General features: G+C 39.1%; 1 protein-coding gene across 1 annotated transcript in view; it reads left to right on the top strand.

The window, feature by feature from the left end:
- The first annotated feature begins 456 nt into the window (after positions 1-456).
- NDFIP1 (Nedd4 family interacting protein 1) overlaps positions 457-18,414 on the top strand; it is a 42,521-nt gene continuing 24,563 nt past the window's right edge. The window contains exon 1 of the mRNA XM_087816296.1: positions 457-561. Within this exon, the coding sequence (XP_087672422.1) occupies positions 499-561 (63 nt within the window). The 5' untranslated portion in view covers positions 457-498. The remainder of the gene's footprint in view (positions 562-18,414) is intronic.

The raw sequence follows: 18,414 nt of genomic DNA, 5'->3' as shown, positions 1-18,414 counted from the left end.
CCCCTGTCCCGTCGGGCTCCGGCCGCCGGGGGCGCGGAAGGCCAGGGAGCGCTCGCCGGGGAAACGGCGCGGGGACGAGGTGCTCGTCGCCAGCGTCGCCCTGTCCGTGGTGGCCTGCGGCGAGTCGTCTTCGGTGGGCTCGAGTCCGACGCCTCGGCCTGGGAGGCGCCGGAGGAGAGGCGACCCCGCCCGGCCGGGGCCCGCGGGGCGAGGGCGGCGGAGCGGGGCCCGGCCGGGCTGCGCGAGTCGGGGGCGGGGCGGCGGCGCAGCGTCGTCGCCGTTGTCCCGCCTCCTCCCCAGGGGCCGAGTCGGAGCCTCGGCGGCGGCGGCGCTCACAGCCGGAGGAGAGAGGCTCGCAGGAAGCGGCGGCGGCCATCGCGACCCACCCGACGCGACCCCTCGGCCTCGCAGCGCTCCCGGCCGCGGCGCCCGCGTCCCTCCTCCGCTCGCCCGCCCGCCCGTCCGTCCGTCCGCCCCCGTCCCTCGGCCGGCTGCGCCATGGCGTTGTCGTTGGCGGCTCTGGCTGCGGTGGAGCCGGCCTGCGGCGGCGGGTACCAGCAGGTGAGCCGCGCCGGGTCCCACCCGGGCCGGGCCCCGCCCTCGGCCCCCGGCCCTCGGCCCTGCCCTCGCCGCCGGCCGCTCCTGGCCTCTCGGGCCGGGCCTGTGGCCGACGCGATGCCGCGGCTTGGGAGGCCGCGCTGGGCCTGGGCGGCCGGTCGGGCCCCGGGCTCGGATTCGAGGCGGCCGCGGGCCGGGCGGGTCCCTCCGCCACCTCGGCGGGACACGGGCGGTGGGAAAACCTCTGCCCCGCCGCGTTCCCTGCATTTCCCACGGCGGGCGGGTCCCCGAGTCAGAACCCGCCACCGCCCGGAGACCTCGACCTGGGGACACTCGGTTTTCCTTTTTCTACCTTTGGTTTGATGTCGTTGGGAAGGGAAAAAACAAGCATGAAATGGAAAAGGAAACTAGGCGGAGAGAAGAGATTAAAATCGCTGCTACTGCCGCCGACGGTTCCCCGCAGCGAGATGCGATTACTCAGGGTTTCAGAGCCTCGTCCGTGTGGGACCCATCCCCCACGCCTCCTTTTTCAGACAAAAGTAAAAAATGAGACGAAGAGACAAGCCCGCTTTTTGCAGTAAATTCGGAAAAGGCGCTGTTTCACTTCGATGATGCCCCAAAATGTCGAGCTACGTGGAAGGCTGCAGGGCGTGTGCCCGGGTGTGTGTGTGTTTTAATAGCTTGGAAATGACGTTCACCGAGGTTTAATAGCATAGCTGGGGAGGAAACGTATGGGAGATGATTGGGTTATTATCTAGGGTATGATTTAGAAATTGAGGCCCTAGGGGAAAGAGCCGCTTGTTTCACCCGCCACTCTCTGTAGCCCGGTTTCTTTTGGAAATTCAGAGACCTTCTGCAGGGGCTTGAGAGGTATTAGCACGTCGTGACTGTGGGAATTGAGACTGGGGCCGCCGAGAACTGCTTGCGTTTTGTCGTGTTTCAGATGCTTTCAGTATAATTTGTGTAAAATGTCCATCTTGCTTCTATGAAACGAACCGGTCTGTGTGTTAAAATAAGGAAAAACAATGCAGCTAATACATTCGCATTAACCCTGGAGCGGTCAGTTACTGACTGGTTTGTTTTGCCGTCAGCAGCCCTGGGTTGTCATTTCCTCCTTCCTCCAGCTGGACTCCTGAAATGACTGGTTAAGAATTTAGCTTCTTGGTTTCATAAACACACCCAAATTGTGGCAAGGCAGTCTAGTCCTTAGATCCCTCACAGCCTGGGGTCTGGCACATGCTTTTTTGTATGACCTTGGGCAAGGCTCTGGGTTCCTCTCCCTTTAAGAAAATAGAATGATAGGTGTCACTTAACTGTCACAGAGATGTTTGCAAATCGCCTGTACCCGGTAGTGTGATTTAACTCATTCTTTTCGTATTGCCTTGGGTAAGGCAAACAAGCAAAATGCCGCGGCTTTTCTTTGTACTGCCATCTTCTTGAGCGATTAGGTAGTGCTCACATACTGCTAGAATACAAAATAATTTGGTGGAGAATCAAAATTATGCATTCCTTGGTGTACATTTAATAGCTTTAAATGCACAGAATTGAGGTATGTCAGGGAAAGCCCATCATTATTTTGAAGACATAAGCTTCAAAAGAGAAATAATCTTAGAAAAATTGGAAAATATGAAAGCCAAAAAAAACAAACAAACCCACAACAAAAACCTATCACCCATAGATAACCAAAGTTAATATTTTGATGTGTATCTTTGGATTTATAGCTATGTAAATATATACAAATATAGATCAGTATATATGTGTACAGATAAGGAAAGCTAATATTGATTTACTATGAGCATTTACTATGCTCCAATCACAGCACTCAGTGCTTTACAGCCATTATTTCACTTATTCTCACAAAACTCCTATAAGGCAGGATTTGGTAATGGATAGACAACAGTGAAGACTCCCAGAGGCTCAGTAACTTGCTCAAGGTCATAGCTTCTAAGCAGTGATTACAAGGATAAACACACACCTACTTAAAACACAGGCTCACAGTCCAAATATAGGCATATGTACCTATACATACATATACAGGCATATCTTTGTACATACAGGTGCAATTCCATGGGCCCCTGATTATACTTTATACACGCTTTTTACATATGTGCACACCTGTATGTTTACATACCCATATGTACCTGTTCATGTTCAAAGATACATGTGCATTCACAAGTTTGCATGTATATTCATGCACATATATATACACACACACAAAGGCACACAATATAGCTGTATAATAAGATGGGTTCACATTTTTATGTCTGTATAGTGTGTAATTGTATGGCTGCACCATAATTTAACCAATTGTCCATTATTGGTCACTAAGGATGTTTAAAAATTTTTTTCATTCACTGAAGTTTCTTTTACATGCATCTTATTGTATTTCCTTAGTATAAATTTCTAGATGTGGAAATGCTTGGTCAGAGAATATGCATTTTTAAAAGACTTTTGAATTATAGAATGTTGGGGAATTATCCAGGCAACTTGATAGGACCATGATACCCTGATTGTTACAAAAGGCCACTCTGACTTCTGTTTGATTTGTTTAATCAAATTGAACTTGTCTTCTATTGAAATAAATGCAATGAAAACTATATGATTCATTCATAAATGCAAACACAGTTTTGCCCTTAAAGGGCTTTTGATTGGTAGTGCGGTATGTGCACAAGTTGAATTTAGCATCGCGGCAGAATACACAGAAACGCTAGGTTCATAACTTCCTCTCAGCTTTATCCCCCCCCCTTTGCATTTTGAAGCTGAGATTGTGCGTCCAAACATTCTGAAGCCCTGTTTGAGAAAGGTCTAGGTAGGCCCATTGTTGAGATACCTGTTAAGTGTTGCATTTATTCCTGTTCATCCATTCCAAGCCCTCTTTGCTTCACTAGAATAGATCTTTGCCTATATAATGAATTTTGCCAAATGCTTCCTGAAATGTTTTGAGATATTTGGATTTGAACCGAGTGTAAGTGGGCAATTATGGCACTGCCATATAGGCTTAAAAATAGACTAGAATGTTTTGTTTTAGACTTGACTCATTGCCTGCAAAAGAAGTTGCCAGCTTGTGAGCATCACTAATAAGTTCGTATTGTAGTTTGATGACATTGTAGAGCAGCTTTGGGAATGATATCTTTTTGGATAAGGTCTCTCAGGATTGTGGAGGAAGGGAAAGAATTTCATCTCTGGTAGGCCAAACCATAATTCATGTTCAGGATCCTGGAGGAAGGGCTAAATAGTGCCCATGTGGTTTAATTTTTTTTGGTTTCAAAAGTTACTATAATTTTATCATGAAATGTCTCTTACAATGTCAGGATTTTAAGGTTATTTTGCTCTATTTGTGGCCTGTTTGGCCAATGATCAAAGAAAACTTATAAAAATATTGAGAAACTGGGTAGAGTTATTTCTTTAAAAGTTTTTTAATTGTGATAAACATATATGTATAAAATTTACCATTTTAACCATTTTTTATTGTATAGTCTGTTTAGTGGCATTAAAAACATTCACGTTGTTGGGCAACCACCGCTGCCATCCGTTTCCAGAACTTTTTCACCTTCCCCAAGTGAAACTCCATACCCATTAAATAATAACTCCCCATTTCCTTCTCTAGCCCCTGACAGCCATCATTCTACTTCTATGCATTTGATTACTCTAAGTACCTCATATCTAAGTGGAATCATTTAGTATTTGTCTTTTTGTGACTGGCTTATTTCATTTAGCATAATGTCCTCAAGGTTTGATACATCCTTGAGGATATATCAAAATTTCCCTCCATTTTAAGGCTGAATAATATTCCATTGTATGTATATGTCATATTTTGTTTATCCATTCTGCAGAGAGATACTTGGGGTGCTTTCACCTTTTTGATTATTGTAAATAAAGCTGCTATGAACATAGGCGTACAAGTATCTCTTGAGTCCTTGCTTTAAATTCTTTTGGATATATACTCAGAAGTGGATTTGCTGGTTTATGTGGTAATGCTATTTTTAATTTTTTGAGGGCCTGCCATACTGTTTTGTATAGCAGCCCACCATTTTACGTTGCCACCAGCAGTGCCTAAGGGCTCCAGTTTTTTCGCATACACATCAACACTTGTTATTTTCTTTTTGATGAAGTCATCCTAATGAGTATGAAGGGGGTATCTCATTATGGTTTTGGTTTGCATTTTCCTAGTGATTAGTGATAGTGAGCATCTTTTTAATGTGCTTATTGGCCATTTTGTGCATTTTCTTTGGAGAAATGTATATTTAACTCCTCTGCCTATTTTTGAATTGGGTAGTTTGCTTTTTGTTATTGAGTTGTAGTAGAGTAATTGCCTAACATTTATTTGCATTTTCAGCTTTTACTATGCAAATTTCAAATATATACAGAAATATAGTATAATAAACTTTATGCATCAACAACTTATCTTCAGCAGTTATCAACAAATGACTAATCTTGTTTCATGTATACTTCCCACCATTTTGAAGCAAATCCTAGAAATAACATTTCATCCATAAATATTTCTATGTATAATTCTAAAAATAACGGCATGATGTTTTAAGCAGATATTGTCACATGAGAAATATATCACGAGGGCACTTTTATAATCTGTTATGAATAGAGAAACAGGATTTGTAAGTGGCAGGAGCTGCAGATCTAACTATCTTTTGTATTTCACTCACTCTCGGTAAGCTGTGTGTACTTTGTGTTGTTTTTGTAGCTGCGATGGATTGCTATTGACCCATTCTTATTTTCTTGCCTGGTCCTACTGGTTGGCTACTTGTTAGGGGAGAGGTAATTGGTTTAATCATTATATCTTTGCCCTGGAAACAGGGCACAACTCCCTAGTTTGGGTAGAAATCAAGGCCCAATTGAGGTGCTCTAGGAAATGCTGGCATCATCTAAATTGATGCCACCCACTAGTTTGGTTGCACAACTATCCTAGACACCAATTATATCACATTAGTTTACATTAAGTTATAAAATAAATCCTACCATGATAGTAATTTTGTATTTTTATTAATAAAAAGAGGAAGGCTTGAAGAGATTCAAGTGACATCCTGGTTTATTTGTCCTAGGGCTTTAAAATAATTACCTTGGTTTCTTAATGATTTATTCTATGTTACCTTTGAACAAATACACTGTTTAGTGGAGCCATATTCATGTAGTAATAGTGGATGATGCCTATTTATTTATTTATTTATTTCTTAAAAATATGTCTTTATAACCCTAGCCAATTTGGCTCAGTGGTTAGAGTTTCAGCCCGCGGACTGAAGGGTCCTGGGTTCGATTCAAACCAAGGGCATGTACCTTGGTTGCAGGCTCAATCCCCAGCCCCGGCTGGGTCGTATGTGGAAGGCAACCAATCGATGTGTGTCTCTCACATTGATGTTTCTCTCTCCCCCTTCCACTCTCTCTGAAAAAGCAATGGAAAAAAATATCCTCAGGTGAGGATTAAAAAAAAGTATATATATATCACAAATATATGTCTGTATTGATTTTAGAGAGAGGAAGGGAGAGGGAGAGAGAGATAGAAACATCAGTGATGAGAGAGTGTCATTGCTTGGCTGCCTCCAGCACACCCCTACTGGGGTGGAGCCAGCACCCCAGGCATGTGCCCTGACGGGGAATCAAACCATGACCTCCTGGTTCATAGGTGGATGCTCAATCACCGAGCAACCCCGGCCTGGCGGATGATGCCCATTTAGGTAAAGCAGCTTTTAACACTTTAATTAGACATTAATGCAGTAAATCCTCTCAATGATCTTTATTCTAAAGTCATTTTTGCCAATATGCTAGGCAGTTGGTAAATATCATATATCAAATTTACATTCTCCAGTTGTAATTTTTTTTACATACTCTAGTTATCATTGCTTCTAGTGGCCCTCTAGATAGAAGTTCAGTATGATTGTTGCCTTCACCAAGCGTTATCAGACATCATGCAGCACATCCTCCTGTTACAATTAGGCTGACTTATTTTTTTGAATAATACAATTTATATGAAAAGTTCTAAATACTGATTGAATTTAAGAATGTTTCGAGTGGAATATTCCCTTACTGATGAAAGAATTTCCTTTCACATGTATATTTGTGTTTACACCGCCTCCAATCCCCCAGCAATTTAGTATAATCTTTAACAGTTTTTCTTTTAAATTCATGTATTGCAGTAATATTAGAAGTTAATCAGAGTCGTGAATGTGATTTGGAGGTCATCCTGGAGATAGGATAGTTTATTAATAGAAACACAAGGGTTTAGGGAGTGGGGTCTGTTTAATAATTTCATTTTTATTAATGCTTAAATGTGACATTTAAAATTAAATATTTCTTGTTGTACAATAGTACACAGATACATTCTTCATATGCTAGAGCCAAACAGTAATTTTGTAAAGGAAAACTTAATTTCAAGTTTGTGTATTCTTCAGACTTTTTTCTTATTTTTTCTTTGCTTTAAAAATATATTTTAAAAAAATTTTATTTTTTAAAATAAACTTTACTTTTTATATTGTTTTTAGAATTTCAGAAACATTTAGAAGATAGTACAGTTTTCATATACCCCAAACCCAGTTTTCCAGGTTAACATTTTGTGTTTGTGTGGTACATTTGTGACAATTAGCCAATATTGATACATTATCATGAACTAAAGTACATACTTTATTTATATTGTCAGTTTATCTAACCTCCGTTTTCTGTTTCAGGATCCCATACAGGTTACCACATTACATTTGGTCATCATGTCACTTTAGACTCTTCTTGGCTGTGATAGTTTCTCAAATTTTCCTTGTTTTTGATGACTGTTTACAGGAGTATTGGCCACGTATTTGTAGAATGTTCCTCGATTGATATTTGTCTGATGCTTTTCTGCTAGACTGGGGTTGTGGATTTGGGGGGAAGACCACCATAGAAGTGCCATTTTATCATATATCATATATCATATCATATATCATATATCATATCATATCATCATCAAGGATGCATATCAACATGACTTAACCACTGCTGATGTTGACTTTGATCACCTGATTGAAGTAGTGTTTGTCAAGTTTCTTTGCTGTAAAATTACTCTTCCTCCCCCTACCTTCTCATGCTGTACACTTTGGAAGGAAGTCACTATGCACAATCCACACTTAAGAATTGGGTAGTTATACTCCACCATCTCATTGAATGCAGAGTAACTATGTAAATTATCTGGAAATTTCCTGCATGGGACATTTGTCTCCTCCTTTAATTTACTTATTCAGTGATATCAGTATGGATTCATTTACTTTATTTGTTGGGTTACAATCCAATACTACTTTATTTTGTTGCTCAAATTGTTCCAGCTTTGGCCATTGGGAGCTCTTTCAGTTGGCACCTGTGTCCCTTTGTCATAACTCAGTTGTGTGTTTTTTTAAGTCACTTCCTTACTTTTTGGCATCAGACTCATCATGTATATTTCCTGAACCTCCTAGAATCAGCCATTTCTCCAAGGAACCTTGGTTCCTTTTATTAAGAGAATGATATTAGAAACCAAGGTCTGAGTTCATTGCTACTAGGGTGTCATTGCTTCTAGGCCTTCTAAGCTGACAGAGTAAAGAAGTATATGTGTGTGTATATGTCTCTAAAATTTTTCTATATGTAACCATCTATATTAAACTAACGAACTCTAATCTGTTACTACATGGATCACTCTAGCCTCTCCCCTCACTTATCTGTAAACTTCCAGTCTGACAGTGAGAAATCTGGCTTCCACCATCCACTATCCATTTACCTAATTCTTTTATTCTAATATACATGTGTAGCAGTGTCAGAATTGTTAACCCCACACCCTTGTGTGAAACAGTTTTATCAACCAGAGGATAGAGTATATGTATAGTTTCTTTTGCCTTCAGTCATACAGACTCGACTAATTTCCAAAGTTACTTAGGTCAGCACCTTTCCCCCCACCCTTTTCCAGGGGGGTTGTTTCATACATTTATAATACAATTAGATTGTTTTGTCACATTCTGTCTACCATACTGGGAACCACCAACAACCTACATGTTTGGTTTTTTAAAATTTTGCATACATTAAATTTCACTCTTTGTGCTGTAAAGGTCTATAGGTTTTGACAAATGCATAGCATGTTTTTTTGTTTGTGTTTGAAACAATACTTTTTAAGAAAAATGGTTGGAGTGAGCTCTTTTATATTTTCCAGTTTTTCTATTAAAATATTCCTTTAGCCCTGGCTGGTGTGGCTCAGTTAGTTGGGGGTCATCCAATGCACCGAAGGGTCGCCGGTTCAACATTCCCAGTCAGGGCACCTACCCAGGTTCTGGGCTTGATCCCTGGTTGGGGTGTGTGCAGGAGGCAGCCAATTGATGTTTCTCTCACATTGGTGTTTCTCTCTCTCCTCCTCCATTCCTCTCTCTTTCTCAAATTAATAAAAACATACATAGTTTTTTAAAAGTGCCAAAAAATTTCTTTAAAAACTTGAATGGAAATAATTTTAAACTTACAGAAAATTTCAAGAACAGTATAAAATAACACCCATATATCTATTGCCCAGATTCACCTTAAACATTAAAGTTTGATTAACAATGGATACAATCCTATAAAAATTGAATGAACTACAGGTAAAATCTAAGTCCCATTATCCACCACAATCCTTTCTCTGTAGTAGTCAGTGCTTATTTTACTATTTACTTTGTTATTCATTTATTTTAATTTACTTTGTCCTTTTTAAATGTAGATGAAATCTTTTGTAGACTAGGGTATCAGGAATATAGTTTTCTTAGTATTTTGAAGCTTCCGTTTTAGGAGCTTTATGTTATAGCACCCAAACTTTTCATATAACTTTGTGTTAATGAGCAGCTTTGAAGCTTGTAATGTACACTTCAGTATCTGGAAGGTTCACCTTGGGCCCTAAGTAGAGACTGATCCAGGAAAACAAAAGGACTTTATTAAAACATTTAACCACTGATAGTCTAGCTTCTGTCATGAAGTTAGTTGTGTGACTGTGGACAAGAACTTTAACCTCCTTCTAGCCTGCATTTTCTTTGGTAAAATGAAATAGACTAGATAATTTTGACTCTGTGCTTTATAGTTGAAGTGTGTGTGTGTGTATGTATAGAAGCCTGGTGGCTTTGATCCAAAGAGGCAGCATTCTACTGATGATTTAGAAAATTTCTTTTGTAATAAATAATTACTTTTAAAAGCGGTGTCAGTAAGTGTAGATGGGTGAGTTTATGCCAAAAAAAAGATGCATGGTTTAAAAATATGGAAAATATCTCCTTAATAGTACATTTAAAAAGAGTGAATCACTGATAAGTACAGAATACGGTTTTGTAATTTTGCAATAGTAAAAGCATTCTGTTTATGTTCTGGTCAGCTTCCAACAAACATTGTATGTTATGGCAAAAAATTAATAATGTTTTTAGAAATCAAAAAATACCTTTTACATTTTTCAAATAAATTCTTTTTAGAACAAGTATAGGTTTACAATAAAGTCAATCTTGTAAAAGCAAGGAAATACTAATTTTTAAGAAAATATATTTTTATTGATTTCAGAGAGAGGAAGGGAAAGGGAGAAGAAGAGAGAGAAACATCAATGATGAGAGAGTCATTGATCGGCTGCCTCCTGCACGCCCCCTGCGGGAATTGAGCCCACAACCCGGGCATGTGCCCTGACTGGGGGTCGAACTGCGATCTCCTGGATCATAGGTCAATGTTCAACTGCTGAGCCATGCTGTTGGGCAAAAATAGTAATTTTTAAAGTTTTTTTTAAAGAAGCTGGCTCTTTGATTTCTAGTATTGTTATTCATTACTTTTAGTAGTTGCGTTTTCAGAAGTTTAGAAAAATCTCATATTACTATAGAAACAGCATAAGAAGTGTGATTTGAGAGTTATCTGCAACCTTGGAGATCTTATACATGGTCAAGGTTGATAAGAGATTGTTTTCAACTTTTGTCCTTGTGTTGCTGAATTGCATTTTTAATATAGTATTTTAAAGTGTACTTACAGTCAGTTCTGCTCAGTCATGCATTCTTAGGAACAGCGTTAATGCTCTTAAGCACATTAGTCCAGTTTCATTTTAGGTGACTGAATTAATTGAGGTGATCACAGTTATGTGATCTGGTGAGCTTTACGGCCATCTTGTCCCAGTTCAGGTCTGGCCAAAATGACCAGCTGAGTAGAGGGGGAGAAAATAAATTGTTAGTCATGAAAGGTAATCATTGGCTTCTATTAACATCTATTGTTTGGAAGGTTAAAGTATATTTTATTTTCTGTGGATCAGATCCGTTTAACGTAATCCAAATGCCATTTTAAGTTTAAAACGTCACATTTCGGTGAAAATTTTTAAGTGAGAATCTGTTTGAAAGGATCTCGACAATTACCAGGGTATGCTTTGTAACACTGATTTTGTATTTCTCTTAGGTTGCTTAACTTACTATTTAGCTGTCCCTAGTTAATGCTGTAGTTATTCCTGAGAAATGAACTCTTTTTCTTTAAAAAGCATGGACTGACTTTCAAATGCAGTGATCTTACGAAAGAATTTTTAATGATGAAGGAAAATTCCACCATGTAGTGAATAAAAAGATTACAAGATTATTTGTATTCCCCCCAAAGGCTAGAAGGATATCTGAAAGATGGGATCATGGTGGTTCTTATTTTCTTCTCTATATTTTTGTCAAGTTTTCTCCTTGTGAAGTTAAACATTTTCTAATCAGGAAGAAAAAAGTATTAAAAACAATCCCACTGTTATTATTATAAAAATTCAGTTTTGTGCTTATTTTAGAATACATATAGAGTACAATGTATTTTTTCCTCCCTAAAATTTGTATCTTGGTTTTAAAAATGTCAAGCTAGCCCTGGCCAGTTTGGCTCAGTGGTTAGTGTGTCGGCCTGCCAACTGAAGGGTCCTGGGTTCGATTACACCCAAGGGCATGTACCTCGGTTGCAGGCTCGATACCTGGCCCAGGTCGGGGTGAGTGAAAAGCAATGGAAAAAATATCCTCAGGTGAGGATTTAAAAATAAATAAATAAATAAATAAGTCAAGCTACCATTCTCCAAAGACTTTTCATCTTATGAGCCATTTGTAATTAGTAAGTGGCATTTATGAATGCCAACTTACATATTTAAATACTATTATGGAAAGCACACGGATGTGCCACGAGCCTTCCTGGTTATGAGCTTACTAAGCACCCATGCACTGCTGCTTTGCTTGTTCTCTTTCTGTCTTTGCCTCCCTCCCTTTTTCCCGTTCTTTCCTCTTCCTTTTTTTCTTCTTTCCCTTACTTAACAGTACCCTGTACAATTTTATGCACATAGTAAGTACTCACTAAATGCCTGTGAGTTGTTATAATCAACGAGAATGTATAATGGTATTATACATTATTAATTATAGTAATTCAGAGAATGAGATAGTAGATAAAATGCATTGTTTTGAGATGGAACACTTGGTTCCAGAGACTTCTGGGAAGCTTCTGAGAAAATGGAACTTGGGCCTGGCCTTAAAGGATGGGTAAGGTGAACTGACTGAGGGAGACAAGGGCTTTTGGGGGGAAGGGTGGACTCTGGTGATCTGTTTGCCACCAGGAACTTGTTCCAGTTCGTGGAATGCATCATCCTTTCTGGCCTCGAGGCCTCCCCTCGCTCTGTTTCCTCTACCTAGAACACCCCCTCCCTGCTAGCGCCCCTCTTAGTTTTGGTAATCTCTGTCCTAAGGGGAGTTTGAGTACCTCCCCTTCCCCTAATTAGGTTAGTTGCCCCTGAGCACAGCATTCCTGTTTGTGACACATTTTGTAATCATATGTTTATCTTTTCTTTTTACTTTTAATTTTGTTTTTATATCCAAGGTGTACACACAGAAAGATTAGAGTCAAGTAGATCTTTTAGGCTTATTACTAACAGCAGCCACCTTCTGGTTGCCCGCCTGCTCCTTAGTTCTTTTAGCTGTTTTGCAGTTACCCCTGTAGCTAAATAACATGTATAGTGCGCTCCTTCTTAATTTTTCAGTTTTCAGCATTTTTAAAGTTGACTTACCAGTCAATTTAAATGAGGATTTAGCTCTCTTTTACCGCCCTCACACTATTATTCTAATATAGTTGTATCTATAATGCAGTTAGATCTGCACTCAGCCTTTATAATAGTTGAAAATATGTAGTGTGCTGTGGTTACTTTTCTTTGCCTGAACAGTACTTGATTTTCCCTGAAGTTAATTTTTTTGTTTGCTTAATTTTCTGTGTGCACATCATAAATTTGCCAGTGGTACTAATTCATCCCCAGGCTCTCACCTAATAATCTTAATGGTTTTTTTGACATGTTCAAATGCATCAGGTATTTTCTTGACTTCTTTGGGGGTGTGGCGGTCTTTCCTGGCCCTTTGACCTGTTTCAGAAGGTTGCTCTCCAGGCCTGCTCTGTCGTCCTGGGATTTCCTTTCCAGCTGTTTTAATTGAACTGCCTTCCTTTGAGTCACATGTGTTTCTCTTGGCTTACTGCCTCACATCATGGAGCACCGCCCCCAGTATCTTTCTGAGGACGACTGCATGGGAGGCTAGCATATCTTCACACCTAGGGAAGCATTTTGCTCTAGAATTTTGAAGGCTTTTGTTCCATTGCCTTCTAGGTTCCGCTGTTGCTTTAGGAAGCCCAAAGCTGATTATGATGCCTTAGATGTGACCTCCTTTCCCAGCCTTGAAGGGGCCCCCTTTTGTCCTCAGTGCTCTTAAGGTTCACTGTACTGTACCTTGGTGTAGACCTATTTTCATCCATTGTGCCAGGCACTTAGTGGGCTTTTTTGGTCTGGAAGCTCATGTCTGTCAGTTCTGGGAAATTTTTTAAAGTATGTATTTGATTTTTCTCTGCTTTTTTTTTTTTCCCTTTTGTCTGGATCTTGGACTTCTTATACTGATTTGTTACATTTTTTCAATCTCCTTTATTTTTCATCTCTGCCTTTTTCTCTACTTTATATGAGTTTTTCTCAATGTTATCTTCTCTTTGATAGAACTTTAATTTCTGTTGTCACTTATTTAAATGTCAGTAGTTCCTTTGCTTGCTATTTTATGTTTTACCAAGATAGTTTTTCTAGTACACTTTGAGATGAGACATTGTGGGCCTATTAATTTCATGCCCATATTTCTAATACATATTTGTCCGAGTGTGTGAGTATTAAAAGAGTCTATATACATTGAATATGTAGATATGTATCTGTATCTACAACCCTACTTTGACTGTAGAGTGAATCTCTCTGTAGTTATACCTAATCCTAAAATCCCTCCAACTGTCTCTTTAATTTTTATTGAATTTATTGGGGCGACATTGGTTAATAAAATTATATAGGTTTCTGGCGTACAATTCTATAATACATCTTCTGTATATTGTGTGTTCACCACCCCAATCTGTTGTCACTTTTAATTTTCAAAACTCTCCTCTAATTGTTCCCCTTCCTTTTTTTCTTTTTAAAATAGCACCCTGTGCTTGTTTTATGATTCTGATTTTCCCCTCTTGTTTTTCTGAGAGTATTGAAATTTTTTTTTCTTTCTTCTTTTGAGTTTTCATCATCATAGTTGTTTCTTCTACATTGCATTTCTCTCTTTGCTTTGGCCTTTTATGACCTTTTATGTTAGAAGCTTTCTTTTGGTGCATGGTGAGCTTTGCCTGCTTGGTTAAGAGTGCATGGTCTGTACTGCAGTTTGGAAGCTGCTCAGTATGCGTGTGGAGCTTATCACTGAGGCCTCTACGTAGTGTGACCTGACTAGGCTTTTTCTTGGAGTAATAGTGTCTTTAGGTCTTTGCTCTGGCTAGTCTGTTTCCCCAGAGGACAGGCCTGGTTGCTAGTATTCTGGGAGTTGATTGGGGGAAGAAGACTGGGAAATCTCAACATTTAGTACATAAATCTCTCAATCACTTTTTTCTGATATGCTACCCTTTCTCCAAAAACTGTTGTCTCCAGCCCAGAAATCTCTGTTTTACTCTCTTCAGAGAGTAAACCTCTAGTCTTCTAATGGGGATTCTGGGAGCTGTGTGTGTTTAACTGTATCTCTAACCTTTCTTTTTGCTTTTAAATCTCATTTTCATTCCTACTTCCACCAGTACCTGGGACCACCAATTCTTGAGCATATTGGGGTATAGTGCAAGGCAAGTTTTCTGCTTTCTGGTTTAGGATTCCATTTTCTTGGGTCTACTGCATTAGGTACTGCTTCTAACTTTCAGGATTTTATTGCTGCTTCCTCTCCTGTTACTTTTCTTTGTAGTCTTTTGCCTTAAAATTAACAAAACTTTAACATTTACATTTAAGAGGGTTTGGGAAGGGATAAGAGGCAAATGTGTGTTTAATCTTTAACTGGAACATTATAATTATAATTCTTTCTATTGCCATTTTTTTGCTAAATTATAGATTTAGTAAGGTAAAAAGCACCAGTCATGTTCACTATTGTGTCCTCAGACCTCATACCAGTCATGGCCTGAGTGATCATTGAGTGGTGTTAAACTAATGTAGCAGTTAAACACTTGCATGGTGGAACTTCTGTGATGGTGGGGTAGAGGGAACCATATGAAATGTCTGATGGATTTCCCTCTTGGCTCTCTGTTCTTGCAGAAGAGGACCTCGTGACTAGGCCTAAATTAAGGCAGGCTCATTTGAATAGAATACCTTGTCCCACGATAATCTCTGCCCTAGCACGCCCTGCATCAGGCGGTGGTGGCAGTGGTGTCGTTGGCATCCACATTATTGTCGTCATCGCCACCATCATCATCAGTAGCAGCAGCAGCAGCAGGCATAGCTTTGGAACTTAGCCTGACAGAGCTCGGTAGCTCAGGGGCTAGCAAAGCTAAGCAGGCTGCATGCATTCAGCACACGTCCCTGGGTTGTAAGCATGTCCTTGTCACTTTCAGTGTCTGTACATTTGACTTTGCTGTCTCTCTAGTGTAGAGTATTCCATTTTTTGGATATGCCAATTGGTTGTTTTTAATAAATGTGAACTGATAAGTTAAGATGGCATTTAAATTAGCTGCCATTTCTTCAGGTAGTTTTCTGTTATAGCACCACATCCTGCCTTGTCAACATGTGCTAAAAAGGTGTCCATGTACTACTTACTGTTAAGTGCTGGGTGAATACAGCCGTAACCATGCACAGGGCCCAGTCTGCAGAGAGCTCACAGTCTATATCTTGAATCCTCTGACAGGCTCCTTTTCTCCCCTTCCTGAATTGTTAGTGAAGTACAGTTTATATACAGAAACATACACAGATTATAAATGTACAGCTCAGTAAATTTTCATAAACTGAAAAAACATTTAACTAGTACCCGGATCAAGAAACAGCATTACCAGAACTCAGAGCTCCCTTCAGGTGTCCTTCCAGTCGCCCCTCCCAAGGATAACCACTCCCTAGTATGTTAGGTTTGCCTGACTGATCTCTATAATCATATGTACCTAAGAAACCACTTCCTTTGGTATTTTAGTGTAATGGTTTATAGGAAGAGGGCTCTGTCAGGAGATTTAACGAAAAAATTATTTGTCCTTGTTGACAGATGTTGACTCTAGTGTACATGAAGCATCATTTAACAAATTTAATCAGATTACGTTTTTAACATCCAAAATTATCAGCCTAAATAGTACTATTATGGCTTAAAATAACAACTAGTCTTTCTAGTAAATTAATGAAAAAAACTGAGTGTCCTTTCAGAAACATTAAGGGAAAAATAGTCACAGGTTGGTGATCCTGGCAGGTAGTGGTGCCTGGTAAAATTTCATTGAATGAAATATTCACATTTCTGACTATCCAGGAGGAAGGTTGTTGTGAGCTATGGCAGAAGAAAGACAGTGGAGAGCGTGGAAAGCTTGAATCACAACTCAGTATTTACATTTGCTGTAGCTGTCAGTTACTATCCCTTCCCTTCCTTGGCACCTGGCAACCACTAATCTGCTTTCTGTCCCCATTGGATGCCTTTTCTGGACATTTTATATAAATGGAATCTTACAAATGTATGTGGTCTTTGTGACTGGCTTCTTTTGCTTAGCATCTTTTCAAGTTTCATCTGTTGTGGCATGTGTCAGTCTTTCATCCTGTTTGGGTAGGTGGATTATTCCTGTCCCTCCTTTTGTATGGATATACTAGATTCTGTTTCTCCATTCATCAGTTGATGAACATTTTGGCTATTACAAATGCTGTTTCTGTGAATGCTCATGTACGTGTATTTCTGTGAAAATAGGTTTTGAGTTCTCTTAGGTATATATTTAGTAGTAGAAATGCTGGATCTGTTTGTAATGCTATGATTAACTTTTTTGGGGGAACTCCCAGACTTCCACAGTGGCTGCACTGCTTTACATTCTCATCAGTAGTGTATGTATGAAGAAAGTGTTCCACTTTCTTCACATACTGCACAACACTTGTTACTTTCCTTTTTAATTTTTTTTTTTAAAAATATATCTTTATTGATTTCAGAGAGAGGAAAGGAGAGGGAGAGAGAGAGACAGAAACATCAATGTTGAGTCATTGATCAAGCCCACAACCGGGCATGTGCCCTGACCGGGAATCGAACCCTGATTGCCTGGATCCCAGGTTGATGCTCAACCGCTGAGCCATGCCCGGCCGGGCCCCTTTTTAATTTTTTAATGGCCATGTTAGTGGGTATGAAGTGGTAGCTCATGGTTTTGATTTGCATTTCTCTGATGACTGATGTTGAAAATCTTGTGTATGTTGGCTTATGTATCTTCTGTTAAATTTTTGCCCTATTAAAAATTAGATTGTGCTTCTATTGAGATTCTCTTTGACAGAATTATTTACCTTATTTTAAATGTAATCTCCTAATTAATAATAGAGAACTGTTCTTGAATGTAAAGAATTTTGGTGATGTTAGAATAACAAAATTTATAGTCAGTATACAATTAAAAACTTACAGTCTATATATAATAGAAAATTTATAGTCCTCACAAAGTTTGCCCGTTTCTGAACAGTAGAGTAAACTAGCATACTCAGTTGTTTATGCAATAGCAGACCCAGGTCTAAAGAACTGTGCTTATTTACTTTCTGGTAATTATACTGTCTTATTTGGTAGGATTTAAAGAGTATGCAGAAGTAGTGGATTGTAATGAGAGGTTTAAAAATTGCATTTTAAGGTACAAGGTTTATAAATTAACTCTAAAATTAGAAGTGGTAAATAACATTTAAAGCTAGAGTTTAGGCATTGGCCCAGGATTTTCTGAAACTTACTGACAGCCACTTAGGAGATTTAAAACTTAGGAGAATTTTGTACACTTTGAAACCTGTATGGTTTTATTAACCAATGTTACCCCAATAAATTCAGTTAAAAAATACAACTAAAAAAATAAACTTAGAATTTTCTTACTGTTTAAATAGGACTCAACCAAGAAAAAAATGATGAGGGGGGGTATACAAGTACTTGTACTTCATGAAATTTTTTGATAGTTCATCTTTATTTTCTACATATTTGTTGTGTTCATGTGAATTATGTGGTATATTTTGGTACCTCTTCTGGTGTATAAGGATTTATGGATTTTTTTTTCTCTTTGTTGTTTAGTATGGTTTTGGTTGTCTCATTCTTAGTAAATAGGGTCCATTAAAACCTTTTAAGAGCCTTTAGGGACTGCCATTGGTAAGGTTGTAAGTGTTGCTCCTTACTTAGGCCTAATGCTGGCCCTGGCTCTGCTGTTGCCTAAAAATAGCTCATAAATTGAAGATTATCTTTAGAACTTTTTAGGGGAGGGTAGTGAGGAAGTCTTCTTGCTGGGGTGGGAACTCAAATAAGAATTTAAACCTGTAGGATATGTGTCTTTAAATTTGTTAAATTCAAGTGTGTTTCTGTTAGTAACTAGAATTATGAATGATTTCTGTATGGGAGATTTTAACTGTTGTTTAGCTAAAACATCATATATTTATTTCTGATAGCAACAATATAG

Source organism: Miniopterus natalensis, chromosome 4 (genome assembly GCF_054644295.1).
Source record: "Miniopterus natalensis isolate mMinNat1 chromosome 4, mMinNat1.hap1, whole genome shotgun sequence".
Lineage (NCBI taxonomy): Eukaryota > Metazoa > Chordata > Mammalia > Chiroptera > Miniopteridae > Miniopterus > Miniopterus natalensis.
This window is presented reverse-complemented; position numbering and strand designations above follow the sequence as displayed.